At 49.0% G+C, this 16,964-nt stretch overlaps 1 protein-coding gene across 2 annotated transcripts in view; it reads right to left on the bottom strand.

The window, feature by feature from the left end:
* Window positions 1-16,365, bottom strand: part of LOC136286258 (phosphofurin acidic cluster sorting protein 1-like) — a 48,159-nt gene extending 31,794 nt beyond the window's left edge. For both annotated transcript variants that reach the window (XM_066177623.1, XM_066177624.1), the window contains exon 1: window positions 16,181-16,365. In XM_066177623.1, the coding sequence (XP_066033720.1) occupies window positions 16,181-16,365 (185 nt within the window). The remainder of the gene's footprint in view (window positions 1-16,180) is intronic.
* Window positions 16,366-16,964: the final 599 nt, after the last annotated feature.

The raw sequence follows: 16,964 nt of genomic DNA, 5'->3' as shown, positions 1-16,964 counted from the left end.
TAGCCTCACGAAGGACAGGGAACCTGTCCTGGGTCTCCACGAACAGGCTCTGTGTGCACAGCAGTGCATGGAGCAGCCCCCCACCTCCCCAGATTACTGCTGCTTACTCCTCAGAAGGCAGGCTGAGCCGGTCTCCCACACACCTGTATTATCTGCTCGCAGACACTGAAGCACTGGGTTTCAGACTCAAGGTCAGTTACCCCCCTGTAAAAGGAAAGGATTAAAGGGAAGACTTCAATCACAGAACAAAGACTGTGCAGGTATTTGTTAGCTGTTTCTGGCACTTGTTTCTTCAGTTTGCACCTCTTTTGATAAAGCTGGTATCTGAGCACTACTGATAATCTATCCAGCACACACCCCTGACTGAGAGCTGCACTCCTGATGAAACTGTCTCTAGCAAAAGATTTCAAAGCCCAGTGAATATCCCTGCTACTCACTTGCTGAGTGATGTATATTGGAGCCCCAGATACACCACGGCAATTTGGGCTTAAAACACCTCTGTGCACAAGAAATTCTGTAACAGCCTCAAACACACTGAGAAAGGATGATTTCTTACACATGCACGCACTGTAGCAATGTCCTTGGGAATCTCTGTACTTCATTGCAGCTTCACTGTGCTTTGGTGCTTTTGGAAGACCTTTTTCTTTTCCAGTTAGAGACATATTTCCATCTCTGCAGAGAATTTTCCTAAGGAGGCACCTGGAAAATGTGCTAGGGAAGAGAACACCTGATAACATCCCCATTAGAACTGGTGGACAGCGAGAAATACCTTCTTATACTAAATTATACATGTAAATCACTGTTAATTGAAACCAGCACAAAACAAAATGTAATGAGACACATTATCAAAGGAAACACATTAATCAAAGGAAAATAAAATTGTGAAGAAATAAAGAGGAGGGTTTAATCTGTTCACGCTAGCACTGAGTCAGAACGATCTTTTCCTTCTACCCAGAGACAAAACAGCACGGTTCCACTTTCTGGACCTCACGCTAGAGGCTGTGCCCATCAGAGAGCACACAAAGGGCAGCACTGAGCACACAGGTACGTGGGGTGACCTCACTGCCCATAACCAGGTTCCCCCAGGAGTCCCAGAGGAGCCTGCACAGTTCCCTGCCAGGCTCATCTTCAGGCCCTTGTCAGAGATGCTCACAGAAATCAAGCAACATCCCACTTCTCTGGGAACACTGACATTTCCCCCCCCCGAGGGTGCAGGCAGGGAATCTGGAGAACCAACCCCCAGTGCCAGAACCCAAGGCTGTATCCTCCCCTCCCCAATCCTGAGCACGCTGTGTGTTTGAGCACATGACACATTGACTCAGCCTGTTCATCCAGCAAATAACAAGCCTATAAACAGCGAGTTGCTCCCTCCCAGGCCAGCACTGGGCCAGCAGCTCACAGAAGCAGGCATGTGCTGGAAGCAGTGCCAGCCCAGAGCTGCGGGGCTGGGCTGCCAGTTTACGCCATTCCAGGTGTCCCTGCTGAGCTAAGCGCAAAGGAGCTGGAACAGGGCCTGAGAAAGGAATAAAGCTCTCCCACCTTCTTTCAAAACAACCCCACGAAGGCATGAATCACCCCCAGGAAGCACTGCTAATGCCAGCCAGACACATCACCCAGCACCCCAGCAGAGAGGCACGCGATCAGGGAGGCTTCCCGTTAAGATAAAACAGCAACAAGCCACTTTGGGGTGCCTGTCACCTTCCTCTCCCTCAGCACACCACAGTTCCTGAAGCAGCTTCCTGAAGGCAGGAGTGTTGGCTTTGAGTAGTTTTATTTCACTTATTTTGTCCTGTGTTGAATCCTGCACCCTGCTGCACAGATTTCTCCTGTCAACACTGGCTGTGCTGTGTTGAGAGCTCACACAACAGCTTTGGGTCATGCATCCCAGCGACCTGCACTGCAGCCCCCCAAAGGTGCCACACAAATCATGATCTTTGGGGAAAAAATCCAACAAGTTGATATATGAAAAGATACTCATGAGAAAACCATTCAGTGTCAGCATGTAATATTCACACCTCTAAACCTCAGCATGTAAGACTTCCCATTTGGGTTTTTCGGGTATTTTTTTAAGATTAGGAGGGCCATAAGTCATTTAGGTCTGTCTGGCCTGACCTCCTGCAGAGCACAGACAAACAACAGATTTGCTCAGGCAAAGAGGAAATGGCATCACACCAAAAAAACCCACTGAGAAATGGTTCATCTTTTATCAGAGAGCAAAAAAAAATTGGGCTGGTGTCAAGCCACCCCTGAAATTTATCCTCCCCAGGAGTAATTCCTCCAGCAACACAGTGTCCAGTATTGATTCATGCAAGCTGAATTCAACAACTTCAAAGTCATTGTTGCATTAAATAGCACCAAAATCTTTACACTTAGAAACAGTTATAACTTTCTGGCCAGCTGAATTCCCATCCTGCACTGGCACAGCCAGGGAGTGACAAGATGTTTTTCAGAAATGGGGACGGTTATCACAGAACCATGGACTGGTTTGGGCTGGAAGAGACCTTAAAGATAATCTCATTCCGAATTCCCTGCCAGGAGCAGGCACACCTTCCAGAGAGCAGGTTGCTCAGAGCCCATCCAGTCTGGCCTTGGGCACTTCCAGGGACAGGGGATCCACAACTTCTCTGGGCAACCTGTGCCAGAGCCTGTTCACCCTCACGTGAACAATTCTGAGTTTTAGCAAGTTTGAGAACTTTAGGTTGTGCTCTATGGAGTCAGGAGTTGGACTTGATGATCCAAGATGATCTTGTTCTACCAAAAACATACTAAACCAGATCCATAGAAGAGAAGATGGAAGTCAGCTCCCATCGCTGAAGAAATGAAAGGCATAGCATCCTTCCAGTAGCCGTGTTTGGATTTTCATCACACCCTCCTTCTGCCCTCTGGCAGCTGCTACCTCTAGAGAGTGCCAAAAAGGCAATGCTCTTCTACAAAGGGGCAGCTCCTCAGCATCCACACCACATTACTCCTTTCTCCTCTGGATTGGTGAGAAAACTAACTCAAAAGAGAGAGAACAACTCCTACCAACTTATCCCCTGCTAGGGATGTCAGCTGCTGGGAGCCAGTGGTGGCTCTGCACTCCAATTCACACCAACCAGTAACCCCAAAGGCCATTTCCAAGCAGACTTTCCATCTGAACTCCCCGGGCACCGCAGAGTATTCCACACAGCGCAGCCACAGCACCTCATGCTTGCTGGAATTCTCATGTGTTACTAAACTCCTCACACTGCAGATGATTGAGCAAGGCAGCAAGGGGCTGGAAGGCTGCCAACAGCCATTGAGAAACAGCCTGAAATGCCTCTGAAAGGACAGGGGGAAAACCCAACCGCACACCTCACAGTTCAGCTCTCTCAGCTCTGTTATGCTCTGGCCCTGCGGCCTCAGAATTGTCTGGGGTTAGGAGCAGGATTTGACATCCAGTTTTGTCACTGGATGTAGCCCAGTAATTCCCAGCATACAGACAGATCTGATTCTAAGGCACATGCGTCAGGAGCGTCTCATCCATTCCATCTAGTAGCTGCAGCCACGAAGAAATACACAGCTTGTCCTGACAGAAAACTCCTTATTTTATTAGATATCTTCCTTCAGTGCCAAATCTGCATACGTGTTCAAAATTAGATCTTTATTCTTAAGGAGAAGAAAGCTGCTAGCCTTGCTATTCAGATGACGACAATCCTCCAAAGCACAACCTCTGCAGGCGAAGTAAAAAGAAAACAAAGCCTGCCTTTAATAATCACAACGCTTTACAAGAAACCTCCTACTATCACTGCAACAGAAAGCACATGCCAAATGCTGCAAGGGCAGGGAAGACAGGCAAGGAAGAAATAATGCTGTGGGTCCAAGGGGACTCAAAACACCTTTGTCCTCAGGGATGTCCTCAGGGAGGAGCAGGATTTTTCCTGGTTCCTAATATCTCAAGGCCTTAGAGAGGAAGAAATAAACCATATTTAGGGCCTAGTCCATGAGCAGTTTGTTCAGGAGCTGCTTCTCCTCTCAAACATTGCAGACTGTCCATGCACAAAAACAACGTCACCAAGCACAGAACAGACTCCTTCCCTCAATAAACCTTTTATCTAATCCTAAACTTCAAGGCTTAATCCTTACAGATATTTCCATCATAGCTGAAAAATGGGAAATCTCAAGGTAATAACCTGAAAATACGAAGGGAAGAAAATCAGCAAGTGCAAAACATGGCTGGCTCTGACTCAGCCCCTCCCATCCTTTATACAATCTACATGTTGTAGGATATAGTAAAAACCTGACAACTGTGAGAACCAGGGAAATAATCAGCAAATAGCACAGGCTTGAGTTTCACGTGTTTCAGGTACATGCTCAAAGAGCAACAGCTGCTCTACAGAACATACACCACTTATTTTGTGGGGATACTTCCTACTGCAAAATAAGGGAAGAAGAAGTTGTTTAAAAGTCTTCTTTGAGGCAGCCTGACATTATCTCTCTCAGTCCCAGAAAGAACCACGTTATTTCCCCTTCAATGGCTTCATTTCCCATAGTCAACAAGAACCAGGACACTCAAAAGATACATCTATGAATCATCACACTGTCACCAAACAATCTCTTTTCTTTTTTATTCTCTTCTCACTTTTTTTCTGTCTTTCTTCCTTCTTTCTAGGAGGTTCCTTTTTTAGCATTTGTTGTTCTACCTGCTGAGGAAGTGCCCCCATGTTGCTGTCTGCCCTTAGAGAAATCACACCACATGTGAATTCACCACTGCACTGTCCACAACTCAGGGATCCTTCCAGAGAGGTATCAGCAGCAAGTGTTTGTTCTGGATAACAGGAACTGAATTCTGAAATGTCACGTGCTTTACTTGCACAACAAAATGTATAATTAGTGCTGACAAAGCCCCACGTACCTCTACACATCCTTTTCATAATCCTTTGGAGCACTGTGATGTCACAAGGAAGATGTTCCATAACCTGGATAGTTGAGGCTGTAACCACTCTGGGACAGATCTTCACTGAACACTTCTAACCTCAATGGAAATTTGTATGGCTTGAAAACACACCTACTCATAAGGCAGAGACCACGGAGCTTCTCTCACATGAATTTTGCCCCGATTTTAAACCTTGATCTATTTAATTTTGCCTTCTTCCCAAAGAGAGTTCTGATATCGTGCACATCTCACAGTGAGGTCTCCTTGAAAAGTCACTTACTCTCATAGTATCAGAAAAAAATGAGGCTGTAATTAAGCAGAGTTATTAATCTTTTGTCACTTGGGACCCGAAACCTATTCATATTCATGTCAACAGGAGTGTTTGCTGCTACCATCAGGACTGCACACAAGATAAGGGCCTCATCATTTCTCAGAAGAGAAGAGAATCTTTTGGGGGGCTAATAGCTATTCTGCCTTCTGTTCACAGCTGTGTTCAGCTGGGATATTGACCACTTCTGCCAGCCCATCACCAACCATTCTGCATTTCTGCATCTCACCCAAAGAACACCATTCCCTTGTCACAGGCACAGGCTGCCACACTCTACAGCCTGGTCTCTTCCCCAATCTCACAGCTCTGCCAGCTACCCAGAGGAGAAATAACCACGGCTGCACTAGTAGAAGTGGCCTTTGGAAAATGCTTTTCAAGATTCCTCAAGAGCACAGAACTATGAGGATCTGCTAAAAGCTTCACACTCCCCCCAAAAGACACTTAGATCTACAAAGGAAGTCATTCCTTACCTAGATAGATAGACAGAGCTCAAATTTTGGGGCCAACTGTTCTCATGCTCCCTGGACAAACTCCAAGTGCTCAGTGTGGAGCTTCATCACAGTTTCTTCAGGCCAAGGCAAGGGGAGGTTTGATGATTTTCTTTACAGACACCACATCCCTGCCTGCAAGGGTATGACACCAAGATTTCTCTGTTCTAAGTGGGATCCAACAGTGTGAGGATTAAAGTATTGCTGTAACTGGATTGCTTCCTGCAGCCACAAACAATAATCAGGTTAAGAGATTTCCTTTCCCTCCCCTTGGCAGGGCTGTGAGGAGGCAGAAGTTACAAGGCGAGTGGGTGGCTCTTAAACCGTTCCTATTCCAGTTGTTTGAGAGAGGTGTTTAGGGTTGTTAATTCTGCCTCCCACTCATCGCTTTAAAGGCACATTTACCTATGCAGGGAGCAAGTGCACCTTGCTGCACAAACCATGAATGAAACAGACTCCTCAAAACCAAACTCTCAGCTCCGCATCCTTTCACACCACAAACCCACACAGATGCATCACTGGAGAGAAAGCAGCTGAAACAGCTTAGCCCGAAATTGCACCCACCCCCTCTCCTGCACTTCTATCTGCTTTTTCCAAGCTGCCTTCTCTCCTCCTTTCCCCCTCCTGATTCTCAATACCACCCCACTATAATAAAAACAGCAAACCCTGAGGATGGTGGAGTTACCTGTAGAGCACACCTTAGCCAGCAAACAGGGGACTGGAAGACAGCCGAGTTCACCACCTGGGGGACCTAGAAGGACCTCCAAGCTCCCTTTAACCACAGATTCCTGTAAAATACGGCTCCTTGAGGCAGTTGCCCTTGACAAGACAGTACAAAACTGGGAAAATAGATGAGGAGAAGTTGAGAGAGCTGGACAGACATTGTGTAATTTCCTAGCAGTGTGAGGCTACAACTCATCGGCCACGTTGTTCACAATACCCAAATATTTGAGGAGTGACAAAAGATAAAAAGGAAAATTAATTGAGGACAAACCATACCATGCAAGTGTGGCCTCACCGCGTGCACAGGAGAGTTGCAGTGATATAACTACATTACCTGGGCCCTGCTACAGCAAGAGTTCATTGCTCTTAGAACGATGCAAGTTCGAGTTAAGATCTGGATTCAGGCAGAGACAGATTTAATCTGTCACTGCCACTTTTTAACTGTTGGATGAATCACTTCACCTCTGCTTCCCCCTCACCCACGTTCATCCAAACCATGGAGTAAAACCCCCATAAAATAAGCAACATTTCACTGTAGCACATCATGCAGCATCTACCACAACAGGACGTGAGGCTGTGCCATAGCCTCCTGGCATGCCCTGTCACACCAGCTGAATTCCAGATAATAAGGACACTGTCAGGAAGCATCTCCTGAGGATGCATTAGGATCTGCCCAAACAGCCTGAACCCAGTCCCAGCACAGCCACCAGCCTCTCTCATGTTCCACTGCAAGCTCTGCACATACGCGCTGCCTCGACCAGGAGCAACATTTCTTCTCAGCACTTAAAACCCTTAAAACCTCAGCAGAAAGTCCAAACAATTTCCACACACTGCTCCCCAAACCTCAGTCTAGACTCCACCAGGTCCCAGGGGATTCCCATCTGGCAGACTGGACAGCAAGGCAAGCTCAGCTGGTGCTCTCACTCTCAGGTGGTTTCTCTATCACATGCAAGAAGAAGGCAACACTTTGGCATGGAAACAGCTGTGAACCAAGTGGGGAGAACAGGAACATGAGTCACAGCTGTGCCTTCAGGGAGGGAAAGGGCCACTTCAACTAGAAGAGCAAGATCTGATCTGAGCCTCACTTCGGTGTCCAAACAACAAGGTCATCTTTCTGCTTTATTTTCAAACAGTATTTTCAAACTTCTACCTGTTAAACAAAGAGCACACGACCAAATTCATTGCTAATGCCTAACAGCCTCCCTAAAAACCTTAAAAAGAGCTTACTAACCAATCCACAGGGGAGTGGTAACATGCTGCAGTGAACTTTTAAAATTATTTTTTCCTAGGCAACAGAAGGGGTACACTATGTGGGAAACATCCCATCTTTACTTGGTCACTGCTTCACTTAAAATCACTGTGTCAAAGCTTCCAGTTCTTCACTGGGGGTCTACCCAAAAGCCATCTCAGGACAGATAGGAAATCGTGGAACTCTGCAGCAGCACACTGATCTTCTCTCATTTTTTAGCCATTAGGCATCAGCAATAGCGTGGCTAATGTCAGGGAACTTTCCTCACGAATGTAACAGATTTTGAAATTTTCTGTCTCCATATGCAGCAGAATTGCTGCACCAGCTGTCCCCAAAGCCAAGGCTGCTTTAACAAAAGCTGCTGCGGTGCCAGTTCGGCAGAGAGCAGCAGTCAATGCACAGCAAGGGGCGAATGCACCGCACCTGCTCCGAGCCTCCCCAGCTGGAGCAGACTGTCGGGTACCTGTGGATGAACAGCTCACTGTCTCCGGGCTAAAATGAAACGTGCTAATGAAGTAACCACCACAAAGCTACAAAAACACCGCTTGCAGCCTTTTCTGCAGAAAGGAAAGAGGGCTTAAGACATGGTGACAAGTACCTTTGAACCGAAAGTGCTAATGGGGATGCAGAACAGACCACATTCTCACAGGCATCACCTGGCAGAATTTGCCGGGATACACCTCCAAGCCTGCTGTGCCAAGGGACAAGTGGGGAAATGAGGTCAGGGTTAGGTCACTGATATGCACCAACTCCTTCCATTGTCCTGGGTGTCCTGGTGAAGATCTACACACACCCTGGCAGAAGGAATCAGGTGCCACACAGCAGTCTCCCTAAAGCATACTTAACAATTTTCCTACTAATGCTTCATGTAGAGTTCACATCTCTTACAGCTTGCTACTCCTGAAGTAGCACGGGCACAAGACTGTCATCCCATCCACTTCCTCTGCTTCTACCTGGAGCTGGCAAGCACCTTAGATGTGAATCCCTGCAGGCTCAGGAACATTGTACCGGGGTTAAGTTACACCAGGACAACAGTACACGGGAGGGACTAAGTGATACAAGCCCATGAAACGGAGTGTCAAACCAGCATGGGCATCCATTTTTGAGGCTTCTTCATAAAACTAAGAAAAAAAATTACATTCAAAAACAGTTTCATTCCAAAGAGCTGCACAGTTAAGATTCTTCACTCAAAAGAATGATTCTTTGTGGTTCTCCAGACGGCCACAACACTCGGAGTGCTTCAGTAGAACTTCAGAAGTCTTCAAGTATCAGCACTTCGTTATCTAAAAGTCTCTCATACCTTTTCTCTGTTGCAATCCCTGGGCAGCTCCACACAGCTCTGGCTCTTTCTCTGAAGTCTTCTCTCTTCCTTCTGCAGTTCCAGCTCACTTCTCGTCCCCAGCACGGCCACCTCACCCTGTCCGTCCCTTATACAACGTCTGACCCTTTCTGTCCCTCCTCACAGCAGGGCCAGGAAACTCCAACTGCCTCCCTCCCAGCTCACTGACTCTCTATCACACCCACAGCTGGGAGGGCAAGGCTGTTCCCACTCTTGGATAATTAACACAGCTACAATGTACCAAGGGCAAGATTGTCTTCAGCACCATCTCCACCTGTCTCCCCACAATTCCTACCAAAGGTGACGAATTGGTTCTTGGGCTTTTCCACAACCAGTGCCTGTACAAAGCAGTTTTCTGCTCAGATCCCCGTGGCTGGAGCAGGAGCCTGAAGCAAGGCTGACTTGTCCATACTGTCACAAATCAGTACAGCAACAGATAAAATCACCCCCAAATAATATTGACATTTCAGCAAGACACAGAGGAGATGAACACGGTGTAAATGCAGAGCAAAGGGAACGTTGTCCTTTTGTCTGACTGGAGGTTAAGGAACATAAGAGGCAGGGGAAAAAAAGCTTGAAATGTCAAGGGACTCGACAAACATCAAGGAAAAATTTAATAAATTATTCAGTCACACAGCAGGTGAAATCCAAATAGGACATTCAGAGTCTGCTTCTGACAAAGGAGCAAGGAAAGGAAGGAATACCTGGAACAAGCAGCCTTGAGCATAAGGTATGAGAGAACTGAAAGAAATGTCGACTTATGGGACTGTGTTTCAGGGATGCACACAGAAGAAAGTTCAGAAAGTCTAGAAGAAGAAAAAAGCAGATATTCATTAACAGTGAAAAAATGTAAAATCCATTAAAAAACAACCCAAGCAGATCAAGAACATAGTTCAGCTGAAAAACACAAACCATACAAGAACAAGATGTGGTCGTTACAGCTGCACAAGTTAGTCTTTAAATTATGAGGACACAAATAAAAATACTTTGAGAAGAGAAAATTTAAGGCTCAGATTGAAATTTTGCTCAATTACAGGTATGCAAGTCAAGAGAGAAGCAAGGAAAAAATCGTGATAAACGTTAAAAGTATCAGCAGGCATGTGCAGGGCTTTTGAGGGAAAGGAACAAGGAGAAAAGTGAATGTATTGATAAAGCAGAAAATCGACTACAAAAAGACAGCTGAAGGAACATGGAGGGAAATGCTAAATACACAGGAGCTCTTCTCAAAGTATATAAATAATGTAAATCTAAATGACACTTATCTAAATAATACGGATTCAGAGACACTACTTGAATTGTTACTGAAAATGAAACAGCAGAAGGCTCAATGAGAGGCTTTGCATGAACAGGATCTTTCCCCCTGGCAGATAAAGCTATTAAAGAACAGGAAAGGAGGAGCAGAATCCTTCACCAGGGAGTTGCTCTTATTCTCACCCTGCTACCATTGCAACAGTCCAACACCTAACCCGGAGTGGTTTTCAGTTTTGGAAAATGGAACTAAAGATATGAGTTCTGCTGTCATCCTGAACTGTCTATACTGATAAGAATTTATTTATCACACATGCAGAGAGACAGTTAAAATACACAGCTGGGCATGGAATCTGCACATTTTTTGTCCAGGAAATGGTCCCACATGAATTAGCTTTGGATCTCATGCTACTTAAAATATGTCTGCACTGAAGAATAAGAAACATGATAAGAAATGGAAGTTTAAAAATCAGCATGAGTAGGCAAATAAGGAGAATATAGAACAAAGGACAACAGGAGTTCTAATCTACTGAACAAAACCCCTCACTGAGTTAGACCACGATAAACAGGGCATGAGAGATGGCAGTGGGCAGCATTATAAAGGACACAGCATTGCAAGAGGCCAGCAGAAAATGCCAGTGTGACTTTGGGCTGTGTGCACTGAGGCTGAATCACTGCAGAGCAGGGAGTAGTCTCTGTAGCCACAGCTGCAATGTTCAGGCACCTGAAATATTGCATCTCTCTCCCAGTACACCGTGATGAGTATCCTGAAGTATCCAAACAAAGCCTCATTTATCTAAGAGACTTCCAGCTACAAGAGCAGTATCACTAGAGCTGTCTGCTTCCCCAGAGGCAGAGACAAGTTCCTGCTGCCACATCCCACACAGAGTAAGACACTCTCACTTCTTGTTTCCCAAAACAGTATTCACCAGCTTTGATGTAGTTAAAAAAAAAACCCAACAACAAACCAAAACAGAAGCACAGCTTCCCCACCAGCTGGGATGCTGAAACCTTGGACCAGATAATAACAAGGAAAACAGCTCTGTCCATATGCTCACCTGGCATGCTATAAAATGCAGTATGTTTTTTACCCCTGGCTCTTTTTCGGAAAAAACTTTTAAAGCTGATGGGAGACACAGCTTTCGATCTAGAATCATTCCACATTCAAACAATTACACAAAAGAATCAGCACAGGCTTAACCACAGAATGGATCACTGGGGGAACCCTGTAAGCTGTTGGTGCTCAGCCATTTATTCTTTTGGCAGAACAAAGGTCGGGGATTGTGATCCCAGAGAAGGGTGCACTGCACACAAATGACATGTCTGCTAATGATCAGTCACAAGTGACTGAGGAGGACTCCAGAGGAAGCAGAATGTGCACTCCTGGCGTCCCAGCACAGAAAGAACAATGCAACTTTTTTGATAAGCCATCAGATGACTGTTGCAACACAGCCTGGCTAATGAATGAAGCACTGGAAAACAAGGCTAGGATGCAGCATGACAGATCCTTCAAATAAAATTAAACCCTCAGGGAAGTCACTACTAGCATTTTGCAAGGAGCACACCCCCCATCAATCACATCAGCAGGGCACACTTGTCCCAAGTTCTGCTCAATTACTGTATGCTCAGAAGGAAAATAAAACACTGCCAGAGAAGAAATCCCAAACGTGCTGCACTGCCACAGAGAGCTACAGACAGTGGACAACATATGAGACATATTATGCTGCAGGCCTGTAGCCAAGCCCACGACATTAAGAATAATAAGCAATCTGATGGCTGTTTAGAACACTTTGTTTTCTATATGGGACTGAAAGGAAATCATAATTCAAACATGGCATATCACCAGTTATAAGAGACTGTTTCCCTACAAGAAACTGTGGCCTCTCCCAAGCACTCTGGGTCTGAAGCTGCACCGGTTTGTCAGGGCATCACAGTATCTTCTGAAGGAACAATCTGGAATCATTTAACATTCCCAGAGGTGCAACTCTGTAGCTTATCCAAACAGAACAGATTTCGCTGAGCTTGGAAGTTTACCGTGAAAACGTCTGATTTACCCAGGAAACCACTCAAGAACATCTCAGGCAAATAAATACATATTATTCCAGCTGGAATAGGCATTTCTTAAAGGAACACCAAGTTCAGAGACCCTTCACTGCCACAGAAGCCTCAGGGGCTGTAAAAAGACAGGCAATGCTCTGTGCTGAGAGCCAACAGACCCCTGAGCCCACAGCAGCCCCTCCTGTAGCTGTGCCAGAGGAGAGCTCGTTCCTTCACACCGCAGGCAGGAGCTGCCACTGGAAGGATCTCTGGACCTCAGGACACGGAAAGCATGCAACCACACCTGCACAAATAAAGTGGTAACCTGCTCTCCACACTTGTCAGGTAATGGACACTGGCTGCCCAAACAGGAAAACTGGGTTGCAGAGACAAGAGCGTTCACCTCACGGAACTCCAAAGGATCACCCTAGCTGGCACTTTTGGGATATTTCCAGTTGTACTTGCAACAACTGCTCTCATTCCAAGAACACGTTCATTGGGCTGTAACTTTCCAAAACAAAAGTTTGCAAGTGAAAATGGTAAGAATTCAGAGCACCTTCTGGAACGTAATATCCTGAGGGTACACATAGAGAGTCTCACAGAGTGAGCCCAGAACACATGCATTTCCCTCAATCAGTGCTTTTCTAACTACCATAAGCAGGGGACACAGTGTTCAAGCACACTGTGTGGGTGGCAGCAAGACTTGGAATGTTTCCTCCTGCATTGTACTGAGATACAAGGTCCTGTGGACGAAATGCAGTGTATCTGAACCCTTGCAGGGCCATTCACAGCATCGTCTGCACGGGTAGAATCTGCCTTTGCAGCCTGACCTCAGCAGTACTGACGCAGCAACCAAAACACAACTTGTATCTCTCACCTCTAACTAGAAATGTGATTACTTATCACTGAAACAACATCCACACAACACCGAACGCAGTAGCTGTGTCATGGAAAAAGTGAACACAATAACACAATCTTATCTTGCTTCCTAATTAAGAACTCACATTTATGGACGCTCAGATGTTAAAAGAAAAAATAAAAAGAGCAGTCCTATTACAAGAGGTGGAAAATACCACTACGGGGAAATAACAGGACCTCAAGCATGTTTGCACAAAGTCCTTTGACACATTTTTTCCCAACCTACTGCCTGACCAACACACAAAACAATGAAAACACGGTCAGACATTACCTTGATGCAGACAGACTTTTCACGCTGGCAAAGCTCTACATCACTTCTGGCAGTCCCTACACAGTGAAAACCTGCTACTACCCCTAAGGGGACTCAACTGCAAGGCATCTCAATAAAGACACTCCCACCTCAGAACACTGCTGTAGACTTCTACTCATGTAACTGTGAGTAGAAGTTAAGGCTGACTGATGGACTATTTTAGCCAAAGTATGCTTCACATCCTGCATGGTGAATTCATCAAGTTTGTTCTCCTTCTAAGGCACTGTGATGGGAATCCCATCATTCTGAGCCAATGGGTAGCCCCAGTGAAGCATTTTGTATGGATTCCAGGTGTTCACTTCCTTCTGCCTCTCTGCATAACAGCCCACTGCCCATAACGTTCAGCTCTGCCTCCCCTGGCAGCCACTTAAGCCAAAGGCAGCTGGGTCCAGGCTATGCTCAGTCAGGTCACAGGAAGATCATCAAGAGGTCACTCCCTCAGCCTGGCCCTGCAAAGAGAAAGACCCCAGCAGGAGGGATGACACCTCCATTCGGTGAGCAATTTCCAAAAATAAATATGATATGCCTAAGTATGAAGAAATGCAGAGTACACATGCATTAGAGACAGAGAAGCCCAAGGGCATTATTTTGCCACCACTACCACGCCCAAAGCACAGTGAGACCAGAGACCACCTGTGCTGGGCACTGGGCTAGTACAGCAGAGCTCCTGCCTTGAAGAACACACCAAGACTATATCACACACGAGCAGAGTAGCAGAGAAAGAACATGGGCAAGCAACAAGGAAACACAGTGCACAAATACACCAGTAACAGCTCAGGTCTGGGGCTTGAGCTCCCTTCAGCCTCAGTGAACTAAAACACTTGCTGACAGGTGCCCAGCTGTGACCTGCCCTCCCAGGAAAGCCTGGGCTACGTGAAGACTGGAAAACACAGAGGCACCAGTCCCACACTGCTCACTGTGCGCTGTGGCCACTGGCAGGACTTCTCCAGCCCTGCTGACTCCACAGACATGGCACCACTTCATGTCACAGCCATGGCCTCTGAAAGAACACTCAGCTTCCATTAGCTTCTTCCCATCTCAGCAGATGCAGCGTTTGAAGATATTCCAGAGACGATATTTCAGACGAATTTCACACAAGTTTGCTGCAAGCAGCTGTGTCAGACGGCTGCCCCCTGGGCTATCAGCACACAAAGAAGCTCGTGCATCGGAACAAGCATCCACGCAGTGCTAATGGAAACTGTCCTTGTGAGAAGACACAGGATTCACTGGGCCAAAAACCAGCTGTACAAACACCTTTCAGACTGATTACACATCATTTCTCACCCGCTGGCATCCTGCCACCCATGTAACCCACTTCTACACTCCTCTACACTCAGTCTCACTATTCTCAGTCATTCTGTCCCCGGTTTGCCCGAAGCAGTTTTCCTCTCCCTAGCTCCTGGGGCACTTCCTTTGTGAAGCCTATGTACATGTATATCCCTCACCATCACTAAGCTCTGTGCTCTGCATATGCAAACTTTTTCTGCAGGAAGTCAACCTCGTAATTCTGTCCCGCTCTCCAAATTCCAGCTTGGGAATAACCTGCCCACACACGAACAGCACCTCAAGTCACTTTAAAGCTATGAAATGATCACTTGCTTCCTGCTCCACACAACAGCCTCTGCATGTGTCATAAAAGGTGCACAGGCTTTTAGCAGACACATGTTGCAAACCCCTTCACACCTGCTGCCTGCCGAGCCCAGCACTCCCGTGGGCACCGCAATGCTCCCTTGGGCACCACAATCACAGAGGCGTTCTCTAGTAGCCTGGAGTATTTTGGAATGTTTCCACTCCAGCCCATCCGGCCGCTCAGTCACTGAGTCTCTCCCTACAAACACATCCTTCTAGCAAAGCACATTCACAAAGGCTGCGATCCCGCTGCCCTACAGGAACATTGAATTTTACGCCCCTAATTTTTGCAAAACACTTGAACACATCGTTGCAGACAACACACCACAGCCCAGGGCCGCAAGGAACCGGGGTGATTTCCCAAATCTGTCCCGTAACTCTCACGAGAAGACTTGACCAGAGCCTGATAAGATGAGTGGGCCAAAGGACACCCACCCACCCCGTCAACACACCCCAGACAGGTGCTCACAGGCACATCCAGCCTGGACCATACCTTTACCCGCACCGACAGTGATGACACCCACACCACCCAGCTTGTCTCCCAGCTCTGCCAGAGACACAACTCTGAGTTCAGCTGGCAGCACAGCGAATCCTTCCTGTTGCTCCCTGGAGGGTGGATGACACAGGCCCGCGGATGCCCGGTGGCCACCGCCTGGCCCCAGGCAGCGGCTGTAGGGCCACCACCGCTCACTCCGGGGGCAAAGGCAGCTTCCCAAAGCACGGCCACGGCGATACGCCCCGTTCCGAGACCCACGGCCACCGCGGCACACGCTGGCCAGAGGCTGCGACACGGAGGCTCCGCAGCGGCGGTCCAGCGCCGTGCCCCCCGCCCCGCCGGGCCCCGGGGCCGCTCCGGCTGGCAGCGCCGGCTGCCTGCGCATCCCCCGCGCCCGGGGCCGGCCTCCCCGCCGCCGAGAGCGCGGCCCGGCGGGGCAGGGATGCTGCGGGGGCCGCCTCCTCCTCCCCGGCCCCGCTCGTCTCCGGGCTCCGCACGGCCCCGGCGGCGGGGCGCCTCACCTGGGCACGCAGCTCGGCGACGAGCGGTCGATCTCCCACGTGGCGAAGAGCTGCATGGGCACCGGCACCGGCGCCGGGCCGGCCACCGCCATCGAGGCCGCCGCGGCCGCGGCCCCGCCGGCCGCCGGCGGAGGCCCCGCGGCGGGGCCCGAGCCGGGCGCGCCGCCCGCCGCCATGGCCGCCATCCCGCCGCCGTCGGCGCTGGGGGGCGGCGCGAGCCCCTCGCCTCAGCGACGGCCTCCGCCCCGCCGCGCGCGCGCGCGCCCGCTCCCCCGCGGGCCGTGACCAATCAGAGCGCGGCCGGGGCGCGGGCACGAGCCAACCGGAGCCGGGAGAAAGGGCGAGGACCGCGGCCGACGGCGAACGGCCAATGGGAGCCGAGCGCGGGGCGCGGCCGGGGCTGCCGCCGTCCAATCGAAGAGGCCGGCGGGGCGGGGCCGGCCAATGGGAGCGCCGCCGCTGCCCCGGCTGGGCGGGGGGAGGAGGGCGCGGCCTCGCTCCCTTTAAAGCGCATCGGCCGCGGGGGCGCGCCCAGGGGCGCGGTCGGGCGCGCGTCCCAGCCCCGGGGCTGCTCCGTCCGTCCGTCCGTCCCCGCACTGGGGCAGAGGCGGAGAATCCCCGGGGCTGGCCGGGGCCTCGGCCCTGCCCGAGCCGCTGTGCCGGGGCTGGCGGCGAAGACGTCCGCGGGAGCGCCCGGGGCGATGGCGATCCACGGAGCGCCGCGAGGAGAGGGTGCCCTCAGCGCAGTGGATAGCAGGGCCGGCCAGCGGAGGAACAGAGCAGC

Source organism: Chamaea fasciata, unplaced genomic scaffold (assembly GCF_029207755.1).
Source record: "Chamaea fasciata isolate MVZ Bird 193981 ecotype frontalis unplaced genomic scaffold, bChaFas1.0.hap1 SCAF_3, whole genome shotgun sequence".
Taxonomy (NCBI): Eukaryota; Metazoa; Chordata; class Aves; order Passeriformes; family Sylviidae; genus Chamaea; species Chamaea fasciata.
The sequence above is the reverse complement of the archived record's forward strand: the minus strand, read 5'-3'. Positions and strand labels throughout refer to the sequence as shown.